General features: G+C 38.9%; 1 protein-coding gene across 2 annotated transcripts in view; it reads left to right on the forward strand.

Moving 5' to 3' along the window:
- Nucleotides 1–24,014, forward strand: part of LOC140202245 (cyclin-dependent kinase-like 4) — a 46,436-nt gene extending 22,422 nt beyond the window's left edge. Inside the window, exons 4-10 of one of the 2 annotated variants that reach the window (XM_072267120.1) lie at nt 334–424; nt 4,114–4,314; nt 4,409–4,497; nt 8,092–8,148; nt 20,871–21,005; nt 23,818–23,823; nt 23,888–24,014. In XM_072267120.1, coding sequence (XP_072123221.1) covers nt 334–424; nt 4,114–4,314; nt 4,409–4,497; nt 8,092–8,148; nt 20,871–21,005; nt 23,818–23,823; nt 23,888–23,983 — 675 coding nt within the window. In that variant the 3' untranslated portion in view covers nt 23,984–24,014. The remainder of the gene's footprint in view (nt 1–333; nt 425–4,113; nt 4,315–4,408; nt 4,498–8,091; nt 8,149–20,870; nt 21,006–23,817; nt 23,824–23,887) is intronic. The other variant, XM_072267119.1, reaches the window with a different exon arrangement.
- The last annotated feature ends 431 nt before the right edge of the window (nt 24,015–24,445 follow it).

The following is a 24,445-nucleotide window of genomic DNA, read 5'->3' on the forward strand; positions in this document are numbered from 1 at the left end:
GGATACATGGAGCTTAGAAAAATAGAGAGCTATGGGTAAGCCTAGGTAGTTCTAAGGTAAGGACATGTTCAGCACAGCTTTGTAGGCCGAAGGGCTTGTATTGTGCTGTAAGTTTTCTATGTTTCTAAACCTATTGGTCCTACAAAGTGTCAGCTGTTTTATTTCCAGGCAGAGCTGTATGTTGACTAAGACAAATGTTGTGAAAATCATTAAGTGAAAATTTATTTTATAGATTATAATTGTGCTATTTTCCAATAATTTTAATATTAGAGGAATTTATTCAGTGCAGTAAACTATTTTCATTTTTGAGTTAAAGTTTAATATTTCTTCCAGTTTGTTTGTCGAGATGTCAAGCTGGAAAACATTCTGATTACTAAACAAGGGATTATCAAGCTATGTGTCTTTGGATTTGCCAGAATGCTTAGTAAGTTGTATTTCATATTCAGTGTTTTGATTAAATGGATACAATATTATATGGAAAACCATTTAACTTTCCCCCTAATTTTCTATCCCTTATTACCTCTTCATATGTGAATATTTTTTTTCCTATTCTAAGGTAAATCTTCATCTTGTACGATTATAATATGAGTTTGATAGGTATAGGCATTTCAGCCAATTAAATCCTTGCCTAATGTTTAAATATTTGCCTTCTACCAAACACCTTAGGAAATTAACACATAAAATTAGACTTTCTAATCTCCAAGTCATGGATTGGGTTGTACAAAGGAGCAATTCATCGATCTGTAGCTTCCATTACTTTGGATCAAAGCAGTAGTATGAAACAAGGTACTTACAAAAAAAAAACAAGAATAAAGTTACCAACAATAAATCCAACATTTTTATGAACTGAACAAGAATTTAGTGGTTACCTGCAAACAAACTATAGTCAAATATTTCCAAATACTGTATATTCACATATAAATATATTATGTGTGATTTAAAAAAAAATCTCCTTGTCTTCATGTCATATCACATATGGAGCCATTGACAATAAATTGTCCAATGTGTAAACATATGAAGGATGTGGAAGCATTGGAAAGGGTGCAGAGGAGATTTACCAGGGTGCTGCCTGGTTTCGAGAGTACGCATTATGATCAGAGATTAAGGGAGCTGGAGCTTTACTCTTTGGAGAGAAGGAGGATGAGAGGAGACATGATAGAGGTGTACAAGATAATAAGAGGAATAGATAGAGTGGACAGCCAATGCCTCTTCCCCAGGGCACCACTGCTCAGTACAAGAGGATATGGCTTTAAGGTAAGGGGTGGGAAGTTCAAGGGGGATATTAGAGGAAGGTTTTTTATTCAGAGACTGGTTGGTGCGTGGAATGCACTGCCTGAGTCAGTGGTGGAGGCAGATACACTAGTGAAGTTTAAGAGACTACTAGACAGGTATATGGAGGAATTTAAGGTGGGGGCTTATATGGGAGGCAGGGTTTGTGGGTCGGCACAACATTGTGGGCCGAAGGGCCTGTACTGTGCTGTACTGTTCTATGTTCTATGTTCTATGTATCGAATCATTCTGCATCAATCCCCATTAGTTTTAACCAAGGCCCGGTGAGTGATGTTTCTTCCCTCAAAATACTTTACTCATAAAACTATCAAGCTTACAGTACAATATCTTCATATGTTGCCAATAAAAGTAAAAGATAGATCACTCTACCTGCAAACTTCAAACTATCTGAAATATATCTCTGTATATGATTCACATTATAAGTAATGCATCAGTGTTTCCTCTCCATAAATTTCACAGTCAAACAGTCCAAGAGTTTTGTACATGAATGCCATCCTCTTCCTGTGCAATAGTTGAAGATCTTAAACTATATACCTTCTCCATAGTATCTTTGAGAAGTATGAATTTTTTACACATCCCTTTGCGTGTGGTCCTCAATCTTGGAATATGCCAGTCCACTGTATTCAACAATACAACAGATTTCACAACGTATTTCAGTGTTAATAAACCGATTCTGATTCTGACTTTGAGCTGCATTAGGTTACACAGAGAGGATCTCATGTCTAATGACTTCTTCATAATTGAGAGGGAGCAAATTTCATCCCTCAATGTGCAGGATAAAGTGTTACAGTTACAGAGAAAATGCAGTGCAGACAATCAATATGGTACAAGGCCACAACAAGATAAATTGTGAGGTCAAGGATCTATCTTACTGTATTAGAAGACTGTTCAATAGTTTATAACAGCAGGACAGAAGCTGTCCTTAATTCTGTTGGTACATGCTTCCAAACTTCTGTATCTTCTGCCTGATGGGAGGGGAGAAAAGGAGAGAACATCCGGGGTGGGTGGAGTCTTTGATTATTTTGGTGAGATGTGTAGACAGAGTCCATGGAGGGGAGACTGGTTTCTGTGCTGTGCCGAGCTACGTCCTCAACTCTGCAGTCTCTTGTACTCTTGAGCAGAATAAGACTGCACACAGGGAGGCTTTAGCCTGAGTGCCTGTGCTGTCTGGAATAGTCAACTCTCTTATAATCTTTATCCTAGTTGAAGGACTCATTGAAAAGCTTTGTACAATATGTAACCAAGTCAGAGAAAAGAGGGCAATCTTGGCTGACTTTGAACAGTAGGGTCATAAACAGGAAGTCTGCTGTAGAACAGCTGTGACTGTTATGCTTTATGACTTCAAAGCATTAAACTAATTCAAAGGAAGGCATGGGAATCTGAAATGTGAGTCTAACTTTGAGTTTACTTGAAGTGAGGCATGCACATATGTATACATACAACCCAAAATGAATTACTTAAATGAACATGAATGCTTAATCAACCAATATATATGCACAAGATTGTTCAAATATTACTGAAATATTAAATACACATGACCCATCTACTCTCACAAGGCTGCTGTGACAGCCAGTTTACTGATGCGTCTTCTGACTTTTTCAGCCACATGGATAATGCAGATGAAGTCAGCATGCAGAACCACCCCCTGCCTTAGTGCTAAAAGAGCACTAGCTGTTTCCTCTTCAGAGCAGGCACATAGAATGCATAAAGGACACAATATGTAAAAGATGATTGGATTAAATTTGACAGTTCGGGGTCTTTTATGGAAATCCCATGATTGTCCCAGTTTAATGTATGGAATATGACTGCCTTTGTGAGCTCTTGCCATGCATCTGGGGGCTGGGAGTGGAGGGAGGAAATTGTTGTGATCTGCTGCCTTTAATAACCCCCAGGTTAAACAAAGAGGAAACTACTTTTAAGTCAGAAAGTCCCGAGAGCATCCTAGAGGAATAATGTGGAATCTTCATTGTTAGACTCCATGACGCTGGCCTAGGTAGAATCAGATCCCTTAGCAACAAGTATTAAATAGGAGTAAGAGTATTACAGTGTATTCCTTGAGCCTGCTTCACCATTCAATAAAACCACGGCAACACCACTTCCCTATTCTCTCCCCATACCTTTCACTCCTTTATAGTTTGACTACTGTTTTGAATGTAATTAAAGACCCTGCCTCCAAAGTTCTGTGAGGTAGAGAATTCTGAAGATTCAAGATCCATTTGGAGAAGAAATTACTCATCTCCATCTGAAATGGGTGACTCTTTATTCTGAAACAATGTCCTCTATTTCTGGATATCCCTGTTCGGAGAAAAAGCCCATCAGCACCAGCCCTGTCAGTCCCCTCAGAATCTTGTATGTTTCAATAAGATTACTTATTTTTACTCCCAAAACGAACTGTCCCAACCTGTGTAACCTTCATTTTGTACATTGATCCCTTCATCCCATGAATCAACCTAGTGAACATTTTCTGCAGTGCCCCAATCCCAACACATCAAATTTTAAAATATGGAGTACTTGAGCTGTGGTTTCAGTGGAGTTCTGTAAATTCCATATTCATTGCAAAAGGGCTAACATGAGGAAGTGGAATGGCAGGTTAGTAAGTTTGCAAGTGATATGAAGGTAGGTGATGTTGTGAATAGTGTAGAAGATTACAAAGGTTACCAGGGAGATTGATAGATTGCAAAACTAATGAAGTGTGTTGTATGCTTCCAAAGTTACATTCATGGACTGAGTTCCATCAGAAAATGCATTAAAACATTTTGCTATGTTAAATAATTTTTAGACCTTTTTTATTAGTGAATATATTCATTTTATCCTTCCCTGCAGCAACTCCAAGAGATGCTCACACAGACAATGTAGCGACCCGGTGGTATCGAGCACCCGAGCTACTTGTGGGAGAAACACAATCTGAGGCTGCAGTGGATATCTGGGCGCTAGGTACTATCTTTGCAGAGCTCGTATCTGGACAGGTATTGTGGCCTGGGAAATCAGACATAGACCAAATCTGCCTGATAATAAAGACTCTGGGTAAACTAATGATCAATCAAGTAATTACTTTCTGTTAACATGTCAGCATTTTATATATACTGTACATATTACATAATTTACATTTTTTTGCTAGGTAAACTTATCCCAAGACATGAGCTTGTATTCCAGAGTAACCAACTTTTCTTGGGAGTTTGTATACCTGAGCCAGATCCTGAAGATATGGTAGGTTTGTAGCATAGAAATTATTTTGGTCTGAACACTCTGCAGCACCTTACCTTGATGCAGATTTTAAAGTTGTCAAGGTGGATTTTTTTTTAAAAGACATTGCTTTATTGCAAAGTGCTGTGCACCATCAAAATACCCGAAGGATCTTTGTACAGCTAATATTGTTTAGCCAGCGACCTGTCAGCTGTCAAAGGACGCCACACCTCTTGCTGCCAACAGGCTCCCAAGCGTTGAAGAGAGAAGCAGGAGAGGGGAGGGTGCAAGCTGCCTTCTTTACATAGAGAAATATTGAAAGGAATATTACTGGCAAATGTGACCTTACAGAAATTGAGATGGTAAGATATGTACACTTGCTGAAACATTACACAGTAATGTGTGAACATGCTCTATGGTGACAGATGAATGCATTGTGCAGCAAGTCCTTATTTTAATCCAGAGTACCGACTACAATGTGAAGAAAGATGACAAATCATTGAAAGATACTGTAGCTGTTAAGTCAATTGCTGTCATCATAACTAAAGGTAAGGCCATTTCTCAGCTTTGGAAAAAGCACTGTTGCCATTGATTGGGGAGGCACAATCGTCAACTATTACGTCAGGGCTCTTTTTTTATTCATTCATTCCTGAGATGTGGACATTCACTAGCAAGGTCAGCATTTACTGTTCAGCTATTGCCTGTGAGATGAGGGGACACTTAAAAATCAAATCACTTTGGCGGCTAGAGTGGGAAGGAAGGAGGTGTCCTTTCCTGAAGGGTTTTAACGAATCGTTAAAATTTCACTAGAAAAGGGTCTTTGGCCAGTATCTCTGATGGATACTGATGATTCAGTTAGGAAAGGTCATGTATAACTTGTGAAATAATAGCCCAAGACTTTAATATTGAAGTAACCTCAAGCTCTGTTACTATAATAACAAGAATTACTTGGATTGAATTTGTGATTTTTGTTCAAAGGGAAATATTCTATGCCCTCAAATATTATTTACAGAGTGCATTACCATTCAGAATAATACATTCAAGAACATTGATCCCTTGGAATCAATGGTTTGTGAGTTACTGAAGTGCAGTTCTGCAATTTTAAGACAATCCTTACTTGCTTTTGCTTGCTTTGTCACCAGTGGAGAATGGAAAAATACCAAGGTCTCTTGAAGATTAAATTCTTATCAGAAATTAAAAGATAATCCAAAAAGAACATTATTTATGTAATGCTCTGATTCATATTTTTACTGTTATGCTGTATGCATTTCACTTAGCAGTTCTGTAAGAGCGGTCTGTTCTGATTTCAGCCTGTTTGGGTTATTGTTGAAGATAAGGGGTGAGGAGAAATGTGTGCCATCCAATTAGGATGGTTGAATTAGCGTGAGGTTTTCTTGGTGAGGGATAATAAGGTTGGTCTTGGGCTTGTGCTTGGCGGGAGATGGAGAGAGAAGATGCTGGGGAGAACCGGTAGGAGATCTGTTTTTTTAAGATGGATTGCGAGCGACGTTCGGAAGGCGGTATGGGAATTCACGTTGACTGAGGGCCCAGCGTGTGAGTGACAGAAAAGTTCAAGATGAGCTTCGACTTGTGCACATTTGACTGTTTATTAAAATGGGCCCTTTTCTTTCTTGTTATTCTTTATTAACCCTTTAGTTAAGTTAAGATTCATAAATATAAGTCCTTTAATCGTATGCAGTGTAGTGTCTGAGATTTCATGGTACTAATTTGTAACAGGATAGCAAATTACACAGCATTCACACAAACCAGGGTTCGGGGTGGGACGAGCTATCTTAATCTCACGAGTTTGGTGGGACGTGAGAGTGTCTTCCTTAGACTTACACAGCCAAGGACACCAGGGTGCTTCATTTGATTGGGATAGAAACTGTTGTTCTGTGCACAATGTATATTACATGTTCTCAAACCTGTGACCTCTACCACCAAGAAGGGCAAGGACAGCTGGCACCTGGCAATATCACCATTTGCAAAGGAACAGCAAAGATTCAAGAAGGCAGTTTGCCATGACTTTTGTATGCTGGTCTTGCCATTGACACCTGGATTCTAAAAAAACAAGTTTAAAAATACAAGAAAACATTCTGACCTAACTTACACATTAAAAGAAAAGTAGAAACTAGTCATAGACCATAAATGATCTCTATAATGTAGTCTAAAGAGACACTTCTCCCTAGAGCAGTTGAGGTAGGAGCATGAAGCTCTGTTGATCCTGTCACAGTCCGGTCCGTTGACTCCTCATTTTCTTTTAATTCCCTTTTCCCCGTGTTCTACCGGGCTCCTTGATGAAGGCACCTGATTCTCATCAAAATGGGCAGCATAAAAACTCTGGCTTACATCTATTCAGGGGAATACTGTCACTTCAGCCAGCGTGGCGATGCATGTTCAGGGCCGCCGAGAATGGTGGATTCTAAGTTGCTTCGGTGGCTGACGTTGCTTCGGGAATTCTGTCTCTTTGTGTCCAGCTAAGTGATTGTCGGACGTTTGCCGCTTCATGTGCTGCTCCGTGTCAAGATACGAATTGTCTGCTGTTGTTTGGTATTGTCGTCTCGTGTCCAGCTGAGTTTTGCCAGCCGTTTGCCACTTCAGGTGCTACTCCGAGTCAAGATACGAATTGCCTGCTGTTTGTCTGCGCTAATCTGTGTCGAGATAAGGATTGCCAGCCATCTGCCTTTCTAGTTAATGGTCCATGGCAAGAGGAGTGTTGCCTGCTGCCTGTCTCCAGTTAGGAGTTCAGCTCCACCAATGTCTGGGGTCAAGGAGAGTTTGGCCTGCCTACTGCTCCTCTGTCCACCAGTGCTGTTTGTCTGTGTTTACGCTGTCTCTCGACCGCTGAGTGTTCTATATTCTAAGCTTTGTTCCTGTGCCGGTTGCCTGTGTTAATTTCCCCCCGTGTTAATAGGAGCAGGGCATTCCGCCCTCTGTTCTTTCCCGGCCACGCTCATTCCCTGGTCCACATCCCTGCTCTGCCTAAGTCCCGCCATTAAACACCAGAGTCTTGCTGTAGTGACCCAGGTTCGATCCCCGGTCCAGCTTCGCTCACTCCTTGGCTCCCCTCGGCCTTCCTTGCAACGATTAATAAACACACTTCTGTTAATGCTACCTACGTGTCGGTGTCCTGCACTTGGGTTAGCTTCCACCGTCCCTGTAACAGATCCTGGAAGGATATGATCTGTGAGAGTCAGCTCTTCTTTGCCTCCTTCATCAGGTTCTCTGTCCATGACCATAGTCAGTGCCAATAACTAATTTCCTCATCTTCCTGGGAGATAACAAGGGCAACCTGAAAAGTTTATTCAATCAATGTAAGGAGTTTCCAAGTGGTGAAATGGCAATGGAGGTTATTAAAAGTTCCACAAGTGATTGAGATAAAATTTTAAAATGACTAAGCATCTATGAGATGCAGTGTAGCAGAGCAGAGACGTTGTGTGAATTTAAGTTGCCCTTGTCATTAAACTTCGGAAAAGCATCACTAAATTTTAGTCAACAGTGTTGATAATTGATGATATTAAGGATATTAAGGATCGATGATATTAAGTGCAGTAATTTCACAGTTAGATTGTCTTATTAGTATGTTCATAATTTTATAGAATATTTCCATTTTTGTAGGAGCCCCTGGAAGAGAAGTTTCCAAACTTAAATCCTCATGCTCTGGCTTTCATGAAGGTGAGAAACATGTACAATCTATGTTTTTGTTTTACTGTTTTATTTACTTTTAGATATTTAAGCCTACAAATTGGTTGCCAACCTAAACTGGCCCTATGTATAGAAGCAATACCCAGTGGTTATCTCTGTAGAAATCAAGAATTTAGCTAAAACGGAATTAGAGCAGTTTTAGGAGACACAAAAGAGTGCAGATGCTGATGCATAAAAACAAATGTCTCTCCACAGATGCTGCTTGAGATCTTCCAGTTTTTGTGTGTGTGTGTGTTAGACTAGTTTTAAGGTGCTTTATGCCAAGAATAAAGTGCAAAAGGAAATTATGCAGCTTCCACCCAATGCAGGAACCTCACCCAATTTAATACAGCATCCAATAATTTGCTACATAGTTGTTTAGGAAGATATCAGCCTTGAAAGGCACGCTCCCCATTCCTTCCTAGCGTGTCGCACCAGACAGTCAGCCATTCTTGTCTGCAACGTAGTGTCAGGATCGGTCTCCTTTCGGATTAACCAGGTCACGGTATGGACGTTCCTGACTCGACCCTTGTTTTTTACGAGGCCGAGTAGCTAGCTTGATGCTCACCCGGCACGGATGGAAAGTGTGCTCCCCGTGACAGCCAGAGACACATAATATCCACCAATGGAGAGGAAAAGTCAGAGAAATAGAGATACAGAGATCCTATATTTTTGTATAAATATCAGGAAGTGGGTGCTTTGTGCTGGGGGTCATAGGGACCCACCAGAACCACCACAGGAAGAGCCTGGTATGTTAAGAGACAATTTGTCCTTGTTCCAAGATTCTGTATTTGTAATTGGTAATTAATTTATTATTGTTGCATGTACCGAGATAGAGGGAAACATTTTTGCTCAAAGCCATCCTGACAGATAATTCCATCTGATAGGTACATTGATGTAGTTAAAAAATTCACAGAATGCAGATTACAATGTCACAGTTACAGAAAAAGTTCTGTGAAGGTAGACAAGTGCAAGGGCCAGGGAGAGATTGAATAGGCTGGATTTATTCATTGGCATGTAAGAGGTAGAGAGGTGATCTTTTAGAGATTTATAAGAATTTGAGGTGCATAGACAAGATAGATAATCTGTCTATTTCCTGGGTGGGGAAATCTAGAAATAAAGGTCACATGTTTAAATTGAAGGGGAGAAATTTAAAGGAGATCAAAGTGGTAGGATTTTCACACAGAGACTGGTGGTTATATAGAATGTGCTGCCAAAGGGGTGATTGATTTAGATACAATTATAATATTTGCAAAGTATTTAGACAGGTGCTTCAATGGAAAGTCATAGAGAGGTATGTACCTAATGCAGGAAAATAGGATTGGGATAGATGGGCAAAAAATAGTTTGGCACGCATGGAGTGAACCAAGAGGGCCTGCTTTTGTATGGCTTTCCTAGGTGATTACTTGTGAAATATATCGGTGTTAAGGTTTGAAGAGTGGAATGGATTGCTTTCGATGGCAGACTATAATGTTGCAGCTTCTTAATGGAAAGAATTTCTCTGTTTGGATTCCATTCTTGTCTCTCCAGTTAATGTCACCCCCCCCCCCCCCAACACACACACCGCTGTTAGGGTATAGGGAATGTAGCTGGTGGTGCTCTTTTGGCTCTTCTCACTCTTGCTGGTTTCCAGACTGCACCTCACACCTTCCAGCATTATAAGGGAGTGGAAACTTCTCCTGTTGTTGCAAAGTTCAGGTTACCTACAGTCAGCTGAGTGTGGTCATCAGGCTGTTTGCAGTCTTGGAAATCACAGTGCCAGCTCCACATAAGTATGGGTCTGAGTGACCTCTCTGATCCTGCAGTGACTGTCAAATTTTAAATGTATGGGAGATCTGTCTTGCTTGGTTGGATGGATCTTGTGGTGAGGAAACCGAGAGTGGATGCACTCTTTATTCTTAAAGAAGCAGTGTAATTAACAGAACATGGGGAAACCTTCCTGAAGCATTTCACACAGCTCAGGGATGGCAGCCTGGGAAAACCTGGAAAAGTGTTTGTTCATCACAGGTCTGTACGGGAACAGATTATCTGTGGGTGGGAATATCTTTGCCTCCTGCCTCTTGCTCCATGGTCCTCTATTTAGTCTGCATGACCAGTCATTATCATAATGACATCACAGGAATGAATGAACCCATAAACACTACCTCGGTACTTTTCCCCATCTTTTTGCACTACTCTTTAATTAAAAAAATATACATACACACACGCACACATTGATGATATTAAACCTTTTCAAGTCTTTTTATTATTATTATCCAAAATTAACACAACTACGCCGAAGAAAGCAACACTTACAATGTCCCAAGAAAAAAAACATTTTAAAGATTGAAAAAATTCTGGTGATAAAAAAAAACCCTTCTAAGCAAGAAAAAGTGAGAGAAAAGAACCCCATTAGGGGTTCAACTCCAGACCATGCATCATACAGAAAGCTTCTAAAGATAAACATCAAACCGCCAGCAAAAAAGAAGTACCAAGTATTTACATTTAGATTGTGGAGGAAATCTATCAATTTACTCAAATGATAATAATGAGCAAATGAACCCTATCTTTTCTCAAAATCAAACATAGGTTCAAAGGTTCGACTTATAATTTTCTCCAAACTAAGGCATAGCATCACTTGAAAGAACCATTGTGACAAAGCGGGAGCCCATGTATCCTTCCACTTCAACAAAATGGCCCTCCTAGCTTTCAATGTAACAACTGCTATAACATGTTGGTCAGACAAGGAGATATCACGGATATGTTGAGGAATTATTCCAAAAAGCACAGTTAATTTGCTAGGTTGTAAATTAATTTTAAGTGCTTTGGAAATTGTCGAAAAAACTGACTTCCAGAGCTGTTCCAGTATAGAACAGGACTAAAACATGTGTGTCAGTGTAGCTGTCTCAGTTTTACATCTATCACAACATCTAACAACATTAGGGAATATTTTAGACAATCTCTCCTTCGTCAAATGGTAACGATGTACAATTTTAAATTGAATCAGTGAATGACTAGCACAGATTGGAGAAGAGTTAACCAGATACAGAATCCGCGTCCAATCCTCCGTCATAAAAGTCAAATTGATTTCCGTTTCCCAATCTTGTTTAATCTTAAATAAAGGATGCTTATCCCATTGTAATATTAAATTATAAATTCTTCCAATGGAACCCTTCATCGAAGGGTTCATACTCATAATAGTATCTAACAGGTCAGCAAACTTTATACTTTATTGTCGCCAAACAATTGATACTAGAATGTACAATCATCACAGCGATATTTGATTCTGTGCTTTGCGCTTCCTGGAGTACAAATCGATAGTAAATATTAAAAATTTAAATTATAAATCATAAATAGAAAATAGAAAAGGGGAAGTAAGATAGTGCAAAAAAAAACTGACAGGCATGTCCGGATATGTGGAGGGTACGGCCCAGATCCGGGTCAGGATCCATTCAGCAGTCTTATCACAGTTGGAAAGAAGCTGTTCCCAAATCTGGCCGTACAAGTCTTCAAGCTCCTGAGCCTTCTCTTGGAGGGAAGAGGGACGAAAAGTGAGTTGGCTGGGTGGGTCGTGTCCTTGATTATCCTGGCAGCACTGCTCCGACAGCGTGCGGTGTAAAGTGAGTCCAAGGCTGGAAGGTTGGTTTGTGTGATGTGCTGGGCTGTGTTCACGATCTTCTGCAGCTTCTTCCGGTCTTGGACAGGACAACTTCCATACCAGGTTGTGATGCACCCCAGAGGGATGCTTTCTGCGGTGCATCTATAAAAATTAGTGAGGGTTTTAGGGAACAGGCCAAATTTCTTTAGCATCCAATATGTAAGGAAAATTACTTAAATATTTTTGTAAATGTCTAACTTGAAGGTATTGTAAGAAGTGTGAGTATGAAAGAGAATATTTATCAACTAATTGTTCAAAAGACATCAGTCTATCTTCTTTAAATAAATCCAAAAAGGAATAAATAACCTTATTTTTCAAAGTAAAAAAACTGGATCACTCAAAGAAGGCTTAAAAAAGTAATTTTGATAAATTAAACTACAAAGTTTAAATTTTTTAAGATTAAAAAAATTGCGAAACTGGAGCCAAGTTTGTAAAGAATGCTTAATCACAGGGTATAAGTTTAAATTAGCAACTTTAGCTAATTGTATAGGTAAAGCAGCTCCTAATAATGAGGTTAAAGAAAACTGTTTCACAGCTTTCAATTCCAAGTCTACCCAAATTGGCCGATCATTCTTATCAACCCAATGTAACCAAAAGGACAAATATCGCACATTAACAGCCCAGTAATACATTCTTAAGTTAGGCAAAGCAAGACCTCCATCCTTTTTCAACTTTTGTAAGTGACATTTACTAATTATTGGTCTTTTATTATTCCAAATAAAAGATAAAATAATAGAATCAATCTGATCAAAAAACTTCTTAGTCAAAAACGGGATATTCTGAAATAAATATAAACATTTTGGTAAAATCATCATCTTGACTATGTGGATGGGATCAATAAGTGAAAATGTAAGTGGACTCCATCTACTAAATAAATACTTCATAGAATCTACCAAGGGAACAAAATTGGCTTTATAAAGATCCTTATATTTTTTAATGGTTATAACACCTAAATATCTGAAAGAATCCGTGACTTTGAAAGGAGTACTATCATATATAGAAACAGATTCATTTAAAGGAAACAATTCACTTTTACTAAAATTTATTTTATATCCTGAAAAATCTCCAAATTCATTAAATAATTTTAGCAAGGCAGGAATAGATTCCTCGGGATTACATATATAAACCAATAAATTGTCAGTGCAAAGAGAAATCTTATGAATGGTCTCATTCACAAAAATATCCCATAAATATCTTTAGCTTCACGAAGAGCAATAGCAAGGGGTTCTAATATTAAATTAAATAACAAAGGACTTAATGGACAACCCTGTCTTGTCCCCTGCGAAAGCTGAAAAAAGGAGACCTACAGTTATTAGTAATAACAGTAGCAATAGGAGTTTTATATATCATTCTAATCCAATTATTAAAATTAACACCAAAGCCAAACTTCTCTAAAGCATTAAATAAATATTTCCATTCGACTCGATCAAACGCTTTTTCAGCATCCAAAGAGACAATGCATTGTGGAGTTTTAAAAGAGGACGAATATATAATGTTAAATAATCTCCGAACATTTGAAAAAGAATAATGACTGTTTATAATCCCTGTTTGATCTTTAAAAATAATTTTACCCAAAATATTCTCCAACCGATTGCCCATTATCTTTGACAGAATCTTAGCATCGACATTCAATAAGGAAATAGGTCTATATGAGGCACAATCAGCAGGATCTTTATCCTTTTTAAGAATTAAAGAAATAGAAGCCTCATAGAAAGTAAAGGGTAAATCACCTTTCACAAAAGAATCCTTAAGCATTTCCAACATATACTTAGAAAGCAATTTTCCAAATTTTTAAATAAAATTCTACAGGATAGCCATCAAGTCCAGGGGCCTTACCAAATTGCATTGAAAAAATAGCTTTATGAATTTCGGCTTCAGTAACTTGGGCATCAAGATTTTTTTGATCCTCAACAGAAATTTTAGGAAAAGCAATCTTTTGTAAGAAAGCATTTATTTTAGAGGAATCTACTGGACATTGAAATTTATAAAGTTCAGTATAAAAATCTTGAAAAATCTTATTAATTTCTTCATATTCCCAAGCTAGGGTACCATCTTTCCTACGGATTTTAAAAATTTGCATTTTGGCTCTAGCCGTTTTTAATTGAGATGCAAGCAGTTTATTATTTTTATCTCCAAACATATAAAATTGGCTCTTTAACTTAAGCAAATAGCCTTCAATAGGATGAGTTAATAATAGGTTATATTGTGATTGAAGTTCCACCCTTTGTTTGAATAAATCAATATTAGGGGAAATTGCATAAATATTATCTAAGTCTTTAATTTGTTTTGAAATCTTTTCTAATTCTACTTTAACACGAGGAATTCTGCAGATGCTGGAAATTCAAGCAAGACACATCAAAGTTGCTGGTGAATGCAGCAGGCCAGGCAGCATCTCTAGGAAGAGGTACAGTTGACGTTTCAGGCCGAGACTCTTCGTCAGGACTAGCAGGACTAATTCTACTTTAGTCTGTTTTTTAAGCTTAGCTGAATAAGAAATGATCTGACAACGTAAAAATGCTTCAAATGTATCACATATGATTAAATTAGGCGTACCCCGTATATCAGTAAAAAGAAAAAATTCTTTTATCTGGGTTTCAATAAAACTGACAAAGTCAGAGTTTTACAATATTGCCTGAGACATGAGCCATGGTGAACTGGCAAGAATGACATAATCAAATTCAAAAGACAAACTCAGAGGCGCATGATCAGATATAGCAATAGTGTCATATTCACAATTTTTAACACTAGGCAAGAAGCGAGGATCGATTATAATATAATCGATCCTCAAATATTTTTTATAAACATGTGAAAAGAAAGAATATTCTCTGTTATCAGGGTGTAGATATCTCTATAATTCAATCAATCCAAAATCGGTCAAAAAGGAGTTAATAAGTGACGCGGAGCTATTTGGAAGTCGCTGATTGGTTGAGCTCTTGTCAATCATAATAATAATAAAATTCCGCAGGGATTGCTCCCTACACGACTCCCTTGTCCATTCATCCCCCCCATCTCTTCCCACCGATCTCCCTCCCGGCACTTATCCTTGTAAGCGGAACAAGTGCTACACATGCCCTTACACTTCCTCCCTCACCACTATTCAGGGCCCTAGACAGTCCTTCCAGGTGAGTTGGCTGGGGCGATATACTGCGTCCGGTGCTCCCGATGCGGCCTCCTATATATTGGTGAGACTGTTTCGCTGAACACCTACGCTCTGTCTGCCAGAGAAAGCAGGATCTCCCAGTGGCCACACATTTTAATTCCATGTCCCATTCCCATTCTGATATGTCTATCCACGGCCTCCTCTACTGTCAAGGTGAGGCCACACTCAGGTTGGAGGAACAACACCTTATATTCCGTCTGGGTAGCCTCCAACCTGATGGCATGAACATTGACTTCTCTAACTTCCATTAATGCCCCATCTCCCCTTCGTACCCCATCTGTTATTATTATTATTAATTTCTTTTCTCTCTCTCCTTTTTCTCCCTCTGTCCCTCTCACTATACTCCTTGCCCATCCTCTGGGCTTCCCCCCTCCCCCTTTCTTTCTCCCTAGGCCTCCCGTCCCATGATTCTCTCATATCCCCTTTGCCAATCAACTTTCCAGCTCTTAGCTCCGTCCCTCCCCCTCCTGTCTTCTCCTATCATTTTGGATCTCCTCCTCCCCCTCCCACTTTCAAATCTCTTATTATCTCTTCTTTCAGTTAGTCCTGACGAAGGGTCTCAGCCCGAAACGTCGACTGTACCTCTTCCTATAGATGCTGCCTGGCCTGCTGCGTTCACCAGCAATTTTTATGTGTGTTGCTTGAAATTCCAGCATCTGCAGATTTCCTCATGTTTGCGGAGTTAAAATCCCCACCCATTATCAACATGTATTCATTTAAATCAGGCAGTAAAGCAAATATCTTTTTTTAAAAAAAAGGATTATCTAAGTTAGAACCATACAAATTGACCAAAACAACTTTCCTGTTTACAGATTACTCCTTTAACAATTAAAAATCTACCATTAAAATCTGACTGAATGTCCTCTTGAGTAAATATATTGGATTTGATAAAGATGGACATGCCCTTACTTTTACTCTGAGAAGTGGAGTGAAACTGCAAACCCCTCCACCATCCAAAAACTCTATTTTGATCTCCCGCCCTGATATGTGTCTCTTGGGTAAAAATTATATCAGGTTGGAATTGGTTAATGATTTTAAAAGTCTTTTTTTGTTTGATAGGGTGATTCCAACCACGTACATTCCAATTTATTACATTAATCCGTTTAAATACCATACTATAATTTTATTCTACTTTACACATGCGCAGAGCACGTACCAATACGGGATGATCAAAAATGGCGGAGATGAAGAATACAACCACATAGAAAACACGCATGCTCCGGAATCACCCAATGGGAAAAAACACCTAACTCTAACCCCACCCTCCTCCCCCCAAAGCCCGAATAAAAGCATGCACCCTATGATAGGGTACGAAGTCAGGGACTGCTCTGTCTGTGCAAAAGACGTTTAAAAAGATTCTCTCTCCCTCCCCCTAGTTAAAAAAAATGAAACCCACTGACCTTGTAAGAGAAATGATAAAGTGTCAGCAAAGGAAAGTGTTTACATTCCAACATCTACAAACTATCCCGTGTTTATATTTAATCTTTTTTTTAAACAAGAAAGAACCAAAATAATGTTCTCTCTTAAAAAGAAAAACCAGCACCATTTTTAAATTTAACATTAAATCCCTAAAAAAAGCTTTAAATTCAGTTATAAGACACTATAATAAAGCAGAAAAAAAGTTAATAGCATATTTAACCCAAGTAAATTTTTAAAAATACCAGTTAATAGTATTATATGTAATTGAACCGTCCCCTAAATATATATATAAAAAGAAGCCCCATTAGTAAGAAAAACTACCAATTAATTAATTAATTAAGAAAGAAACAAAAAACCCCCCATCAAACCAGATATTAGGTTAAAGGAACAAGTCTCTTTATCTTTTTTTCTCAGTCGAATGTCCGAGTAACCATTTAAACAGTCATACTTGAACCATAGATCTTCTTTCCAAAAAAAACCCAGTAATATGCAATAATGAACAAATCTCCTTATCTTCTTTTAATAGTCTCTCAGTGAAATATCCAAGTAACCTTCATAAATCTTCTTTCCAAAATGTCAATAATATACAGATAACCAACTAACCTTCCAGACAGTTCATTCGGTAGTGGCGGCAGGTATAGTTTGAACGAACACCGGTGCAGCTTTTGGATCAAAAAATGTACGAGGAGGAGAGTTAGGAGGAAAAACTTGAATTCTTGTCTGGTAGCGTAAGGAAGGGAACCGTTTCTTATTATATGCCTGTTTCATTACCAGAGCAAACCTTGATCTTTGTTCCATTACCTCCTTCGGATAATCCTCATAAAAACGGAGCTCAGATTCCTTAAATCTAAAAGCTCTGTTTTCTTTCCTGTTGCATTATTTGATCCTTAATTTTAAAGTGATGAAAGCAAACCAAAACAGACCTTGGTTTATTTGGATCTTTAGATTTCGATGTAAAAGCTCTGTGTGCTCTTTCTATAGTAGGTGGCAGTGATAATATGGTAGGAAATAAGGTATGAAAAAGCTTACCAAAGTAAGCAGTTAAATCTCCATCTTCAGCTCCTTCTTGCAGCTCAACAATTGGTATATTCCTTCGGCGAGACCTAGTTTCCAGGTCTATAATCTTATTTTGATATCTTTCCAAACGAGTTGTAGCTTCAAACAATTTTTGCTTAGTTATCTTCAATTCCTCTTCGTGTGTAATAACTTGAGTTTCTAGGTCTTTAAGTTTTCCCAGAAATGACTTCATTTCATTACTATTCTTTTCCAGTTGGTCTTCAATTGACCCATTCTGACCTTTAACTGAATTCAGTGTCCAAACCATATCTTCAGCCCATGGTGGCATTTCATCAGCTCTTTCCTTTTGCATCTTTCCTTTCCCATTACCTTTATCACTAGGTTCAGACAAGTTCTTCCCACTCCTCGTAGACATAGACATATTGTTCCCCCTCAAGAATCAGCAAGTAAAAATTTTAAATTCGAAGTTTAAACTAGGGGGAAAGGAACAAAACTAAGAGCAGCACAAAACTGCTGCTATCTCCATTTACAGACAGGTGCAGTCTCTCGATGATATTAAACCTGATTCTGATTCACTATTCAAGTACCCTTGCATATGTCAGAATAACATTTCCCACTCTTCATTTACACACCATCTGTGATGCTTAGGTAGCCTGCAATAAGTTCTGAAGCTGTCTGGCTTAGTCTCCTGATGTCAGTAGAGTGGCTGCCAAATTGACACAAATGCAATCATTTAGGGCAATGTAATCTTGAAGTTAGTGTGAATGTTTAACAAAGCACCTGTATTGGGGAAAGAAATTGTTGATGTTTCCGGTGGAAACACGGCAGTTTCTTTTCTGCTGAAATTACTCCCTTGAGACTCACCACCCCCACACTGAGAAGCTGGGCTTTATGCCAGTAATGAAGGTAAAGTTAGTGTGCTATATGTGGCATTATTAGTTGCCATTGGAACATTTCAGAATCAGAATCAGGTTTTTTTTAATCACTAACGTACATCATGAAATTCATTGTTTTGCAGCAGCAGTACAGCGCAAGACATAAAGATACTATAAATTATAATAAAAAATACCCTGCATATTATTAAAAAGATAAATAAGTAGTCCAAAAAGGGAACAAAAATAGTGAGGTCGTGTTCATTGTCCGTTCAGAAATCTGATGGCGGAGAGGAAGAAGCTGTTCCTAAAATGTTGAGTGTGTGACTTTAGGCCCCTATACCTCCTCTCTGATGGTAGTAATGAGAATGGGGTATGGTCTGGGTGGTGGGGATCCTTAATGATGGATGCCATCTTTTTGAGGTATCAGCTTTTGAAGATGTCCTGCATGGTGGGGAGGCTAGTGTCTGTTATGGACTTGGCTGAGTTTACAACCCTTTGTAGCTTTTTCTGATCCTGTCCAGTGGCCCCTTCATACCAGGCAGTTAAAATGCTCCCCACGGTTCAGCTGTAGAAATTTGCTAGAGTGACAAACCAAATCTCCTTAAACACCCAATGAAACATAGCCGCTGGTATACCCTCTTTATAATTGCATCAATATGTTGGGCCCAGGATAGATGCCAGAGATGTTGACACCTGGGAACTTGAAACTGCTCTCCTTTCCACAGCTGACCCCTCAATAATGATAGGTGTGTGTTCCCTCAACTTCCCCTTCATCAAGTTCGCAATAAATTCTTTGTCTTACTGATATTGAGTGCAAGATTGTTGTTGTGAAACCACTCAACTAGCTGATCTATTTCACACCTGTATACCTCCTTGTCACCATCTGAGATTCTGTCGACGACAGTCGTGTCGCTGGAAAATTTATAGATGGCATTTGAACTGTGTCTAGCCCCACAGTCATGGGTGAGAGACAGTAGAAAAGCAGGCTAAGCACACATCCTGGAGATGTGCTGGTGTTGATTGTCAGTAAGGAGTGTTATTTCCAATCTGCCCTGACTGTGGTTTCCTGATGAGGAAGTCAAGGATCCAGTTGAAGAAGCCCAGGTTTTGAAGCTTATTGATTAGTACTGAGAGGATGATGGAGTTGAACACTGAGCTGTAATCAATAAACAGCAGACTGATGAGCGTATTGCTGTTGTCCAAGTGGTCCAAGGCCAAGTGGAAAGCTAATGAGAATGCATTAGCTGTAGGCCTATTGTGGTGGTATGCAAACTGCAGCTGGCCCAGGTCCTTGCTTAGAAAAATGCTAATTCTAGCCATGATCAACCTCTATAGCACTTCATCACGAAAGATATGAGTACAACCAGTTAATAATCATTGAAATAGTTCACCTACTCTTCTTGGGCACAGGTATGTTTGATGCCTTTTTGAAGCAGGTGGGAATCTCCAACTGCAGCAGTGAAAGACTGAAGATGTCCTTGAACACTCCAGCCAGTTGGTTGGCACAGGTTTTCAGTACTCTGCCAGGTACAACGTCATACCCGATAGACATACCAGGTAGACATTCTAAGATGAATAACACTCCGAAATAAAAGTTGCTGGTGAACGCAGCAGGCCAGGCAGCATCTCTAGGAAGAGGTACTGTCGACATTTCGGGCCGAGACCCTTCATCAGGACTAACTGAAAGAAGAGCTAGTAAAAAATTTGAAAGTGTGAGGGGGAGGGGGAGATCTGAAATGATAGGAGAAGACAGCGGGGGGGGGATGGAGCCAAGAGCTGGACAGTTGATTGGCAAATGGGATATGAGAGGATCATGGGACAGGAGGCCTAGGGAGAAAGAAAAGGGGGAGGGGGAAGCCCAGAGGATGGGCAAGGGGTATAGTGAGAGGGACAGAGGGAGAAAAAGGAGGGAGACAAAAAGAATGTGTGTATATAAATAAATAAATAGCGGATGGGGTACAAGTGGGAGGTGGTGTATATAAATAAAATAATGGATGGGGTATGAGGGGGAGGTGGGGTTTATAAATAAATAAATAATGGAGGGGGTACGAGGGGGAGGTGGGGTATATAGATAAATAAATAACGGATGGGGTATGAGGGGGAGGCCTCCCCCTTTTCTTTCTTCCTAGGCCTCCCGTCCCATGATCCTCTCATATCCCTTTTGCCAATCACCTGTCCAGCTCTTGGCTCCATCCCTCCCCCTCCTGTCTTCTCCTATCATTTCGGATCTTCTCCTCCCCCTCCCACTTTCAAATCTCTTATTAGCTCTTCTTTCAGTTAGTCCTGACAAAGGGTCTGGGCTCGAAACGTCGACTGTACCTCTTCCTAGAGATGCTGCCTGGCCTGCTGCATTCACCAGCAACTTTGATATGTGTTGCTTGAATTTCCAGCATCTGCAGATTTCCTCGTGTAACATTCAGAAATAACTGGTTTGATGCCCTATTTCCCGGTAGGCTCATTTTTACCTACAAATGATTACTGGAACAATCTAATCAAGGAAAAATCACTATTGAATAAAAGAAACTCTAATGGATCCAATTTCTCGGCATTACATCAATGAAATTGTTTATTGTGGTAGTGGTGACTTGTGTCCATTTTAATTTAGAGTTGTTTGAAAATGGATCCAGTGGACAGATGTAACTGTGAAGAGTTGATTGACAGCCCCTATTTTGATAAATATAGAGATGGAAATGAGAAATCCAAGCAGTGGCTTGATGGCCGGAATCAAAAAAGACAGCAGGTATATATTGCTGAGTTTACCATATAAGTTATACATCGACTATTTTAAAAATAAATGAAATGTGAATAAACTGAATTAAATTTAAATAACATGAAATAACTTTAAAGTCTTAAAATCAAATTTGAGTTAAAATTTTACTTTATGTTCCAAGGTCAGATAAGCCCATAATTTTGCTGAATGGCTGACCCCTAGGATGGGGTTGCATGGTCTATTCCTGCCTTTATTCCTTTTTCTTTTATATCTCATATTCTTATGTTACCAGATGGATATTGTAAACGAGTCCAGCTTCCATGTTCTCCACCAGCAAAACTATTAACTGGCAATCAGCAATAGCTTTGGCTAACGTTTGCTATAACCTTTCCTTAGCTAGCCAATAGTACTTCCAAGTTATAACACTACCACACCTGACTACCTCAATTGAGACCTAGTTCTTTGATTTGAGTAGCACAGTTAGACATGTAGCACTGATGCTAGCACTAAACATGGCTTTTTACTAAAGGTGTTATGATTTTTTTATACACAGCATATTGTGGCTAGCCTATTTATCACTTTACAAACAGTGCCTCTAATATATATTTAAGAAAAAGCATTTCTGTGGGCTTCTGTGAAATGTATTTGAAAAAAAATTAGAGATTGGCCCTAAGGAGATATTTGCCTAGAAATTGGGTCACATGACATGGGTTATTTTCAACGCTATGCAATTTTGCCTAGAATAGGTTATATTTGTAGAAAACTTTTGGGTCAAATCATATGAATGGTGACTTTTGACCAGAACCTACCTGTTGTGAGTCACCCATGTTATCATGGCATGATGATGTTATTTCTTTTTTTGGGCATTTCCAGCAAAATGTGATTTTATTCCCACAGAGCCAAATTGTAAATAATTAAAATATTTAAGGCCATCGGAAACAGAAACACGAAATAGGCCATTAGGCCCAGGTCAAAGAAGTCTGTCCATTTAGCAGACATTATTTCCCACTCATTAATCTATTAACTTGCCCAATTTTCTGTATGTCCTGTTACTATTTTTAAGAATATATTCTAGCATTTCCCTAGTGTTAATATGAAAATTGTCGCCCATTTCCTCATCACCTCTCTAATCACCAAATGCTGTGAACTCTCTCCTGAGCAAAAACATGAAGAGCTGCCTTGAAACCCTCCCACCCTTGACTTTAAATGCCTGCTTCTCAGTCATTTCTACTTAACACCTCTGAAATGTTGGCCTTCTGTGACAGCCCAAACTACAGATCAATCACGTTTATGTCCAAAATACTCCTTCCACCACTGGCCACTGATGCAACTGAGCTTGTGGCTGACTTTCCAAGTCTATCCTCAGGAGAACAGTACAAAATATGTTAAAAAAAAGTAACGCTCATTCAGTTGCATCCATGTCTTTGAAGTTTTTTTTAACCAGACAGTAGATGTGAAGAAGTTTTATTAAAGTTTGTGCTCTAAGGAGGATTCGTTAATCCAGCAATTTGAGGCTTTGGCAGTGCCAAACTGGTAGAATATTATTCATACTAGTACCCAATCCAGTTTTAATTCATTTATTTTTGTGAAGTAAAGGTGTAATGGGATATTAGAATTGCACAGTGCAGGTCGACCTTCATTAATCCGACCACCTGTAATCCAGTTCCTTCGATAATCCGGCACTGATTATGCTTAATGTGATCCTTCTGTAATTCGGCATTTTCACTAATCCGGCACTCCTCAGGTCCCAATGGTGCCGGATTAGAGAAGGTCGACCTGCATTAACAATTTTTCTAGTGAAAATATGCTGCTTTAAACTTAGTCTCCTCATTGGTTTTAAAATGACTTTTGTTGCTGTGCATTATTGTCTCAAAAAGTTAGACTAAATGCAAATGAACAATCCAGCAGATTAATTATAAAACTTGAATTTTTACTATACTCCATGGAATCAATCAAATTGTAAGCTTTATTCTTCCAGTCGTGCTCTTATCTGTAATTTATGCTGTATCAGGCAAAAATTCAAATTCAAAATTAACAATCTGCTTAAACTGTAGCAAATACTGATTCAAGTTGAAAGTAGTACTAACTAAATAACACACTGGTTCCATAAGGGCTTGGAAAGGATATGGGGGTATGGGGAGACCATTAATGAGACCATGTGGAATGGTGTTGCTCTGTAGGTCCTAAACACAGTGGCTTATTTTAGTTTAATTTCCAGAATTCTTCTTGACATCTCCAGATTTACCATCTGACAAAATTGGAAATTTGTTCCCACATGGCTGCTATCAGGAATTCTCGAGAACAATCCCCAGAATGCAATGGGAGAAAGAGATTTCAATCAAGGGATGACAGGTCTTAGCATTTCCTTTGAAATTTGAGGGAAATTTCTCCAATTGATTGGGCTGGGGCATCTCTCCACAAAGAAAAGAAAATTTGTTAAGACTTACCTCATCATCTTCTGGTCAGTTTTTTCTCTCCATGTCGTTATACAACAGGGCACTATCAAGACGAGTCAAACTGAGTTTGTTGGCATGAATAAGTACAGTGAGGTACAGGTACAATGAAAACCTTGCTTGCAGCAGCATCACAGGAAAATAGATTCAGACAACACATAGAACAGAAGTTATACATGAATTATACTCCCCATAACAATAGCAATACTAGCTCTGGCTATTGCAGGTGACTTAGGGCCTTGTCTGCTTTTAGATGAAACTCTCTATAGTCTGACCTTCAGTATTGCTCTGGCTGAGAACCTGGAAACATTTCCATTTTTATGATTTTAATCAGTTTAGACTTCCTGCCCTTTAGGGGTTGGGTGGGGAATTACGGGATTAAAATCAAGGACCAAGTCTCACAAGATATACACTTCCGGTATGCTTATTTGCTTGTTGTGTCATTTTCTTTTACATTAGCTTCTGCCTCAGCTCTCTGGTAATAACGGGTCCCCTGCAGCAGACCCCAGAAAGCAGGTTCGTCAGCAGCAATACGATCATCTTCCAACCATCTAATAACCCCATCAAATTTCAGTGTGATTCTGAAATGAAGGAAATGCATAAATGAAATGTTTTCAGGAAAGATTTATATATGACTGAAGTGCTCCTGTGTGTTATGTTACATTCTGTAAATTTTATTCTTATGTTTAACAACATCCTGAACAGATCTCATGTTTGTGTTTCTTAACTCAAAATATGGTTATTTTAAATATGGAATTAAAAGTTCGATTTCATTTCTTTGACAGAGGTGTGATATGCTTTTGTTTGTCTATGGGCTTGCTACTTGAGAATTGCCAGAATTTTTCAATGATGCTGCCTGACACCTTTTGGCAGTACAGTGTCCCCCGCTTTTCGAACGTTCGCTTTGCGAAATCTCACTGTTACGAAAGATCTACATTAGTACCCTGTTTTTGCTTTCAGAAGGTGTTTTCACTGTTACGAAGAAAGGCAGCGCGTGATAAAAAATCAGTGCGCGAA

Source organism: Mobula birostris, chromosome 8 (assembly GCF_030028105.1).
Source record: "Mobula birostris isolate sMobBir1 chromosome 8, sMobBir1.hap1, whole genome shotgun sequence".
In the NCBI taxonomy this organism is placed as follows: Eukaryota; Metazoa; Chordata; class Chondrichthyes; order Myliobatiformes; family Myliobatidae; genus Mobula; species Mobula birostris.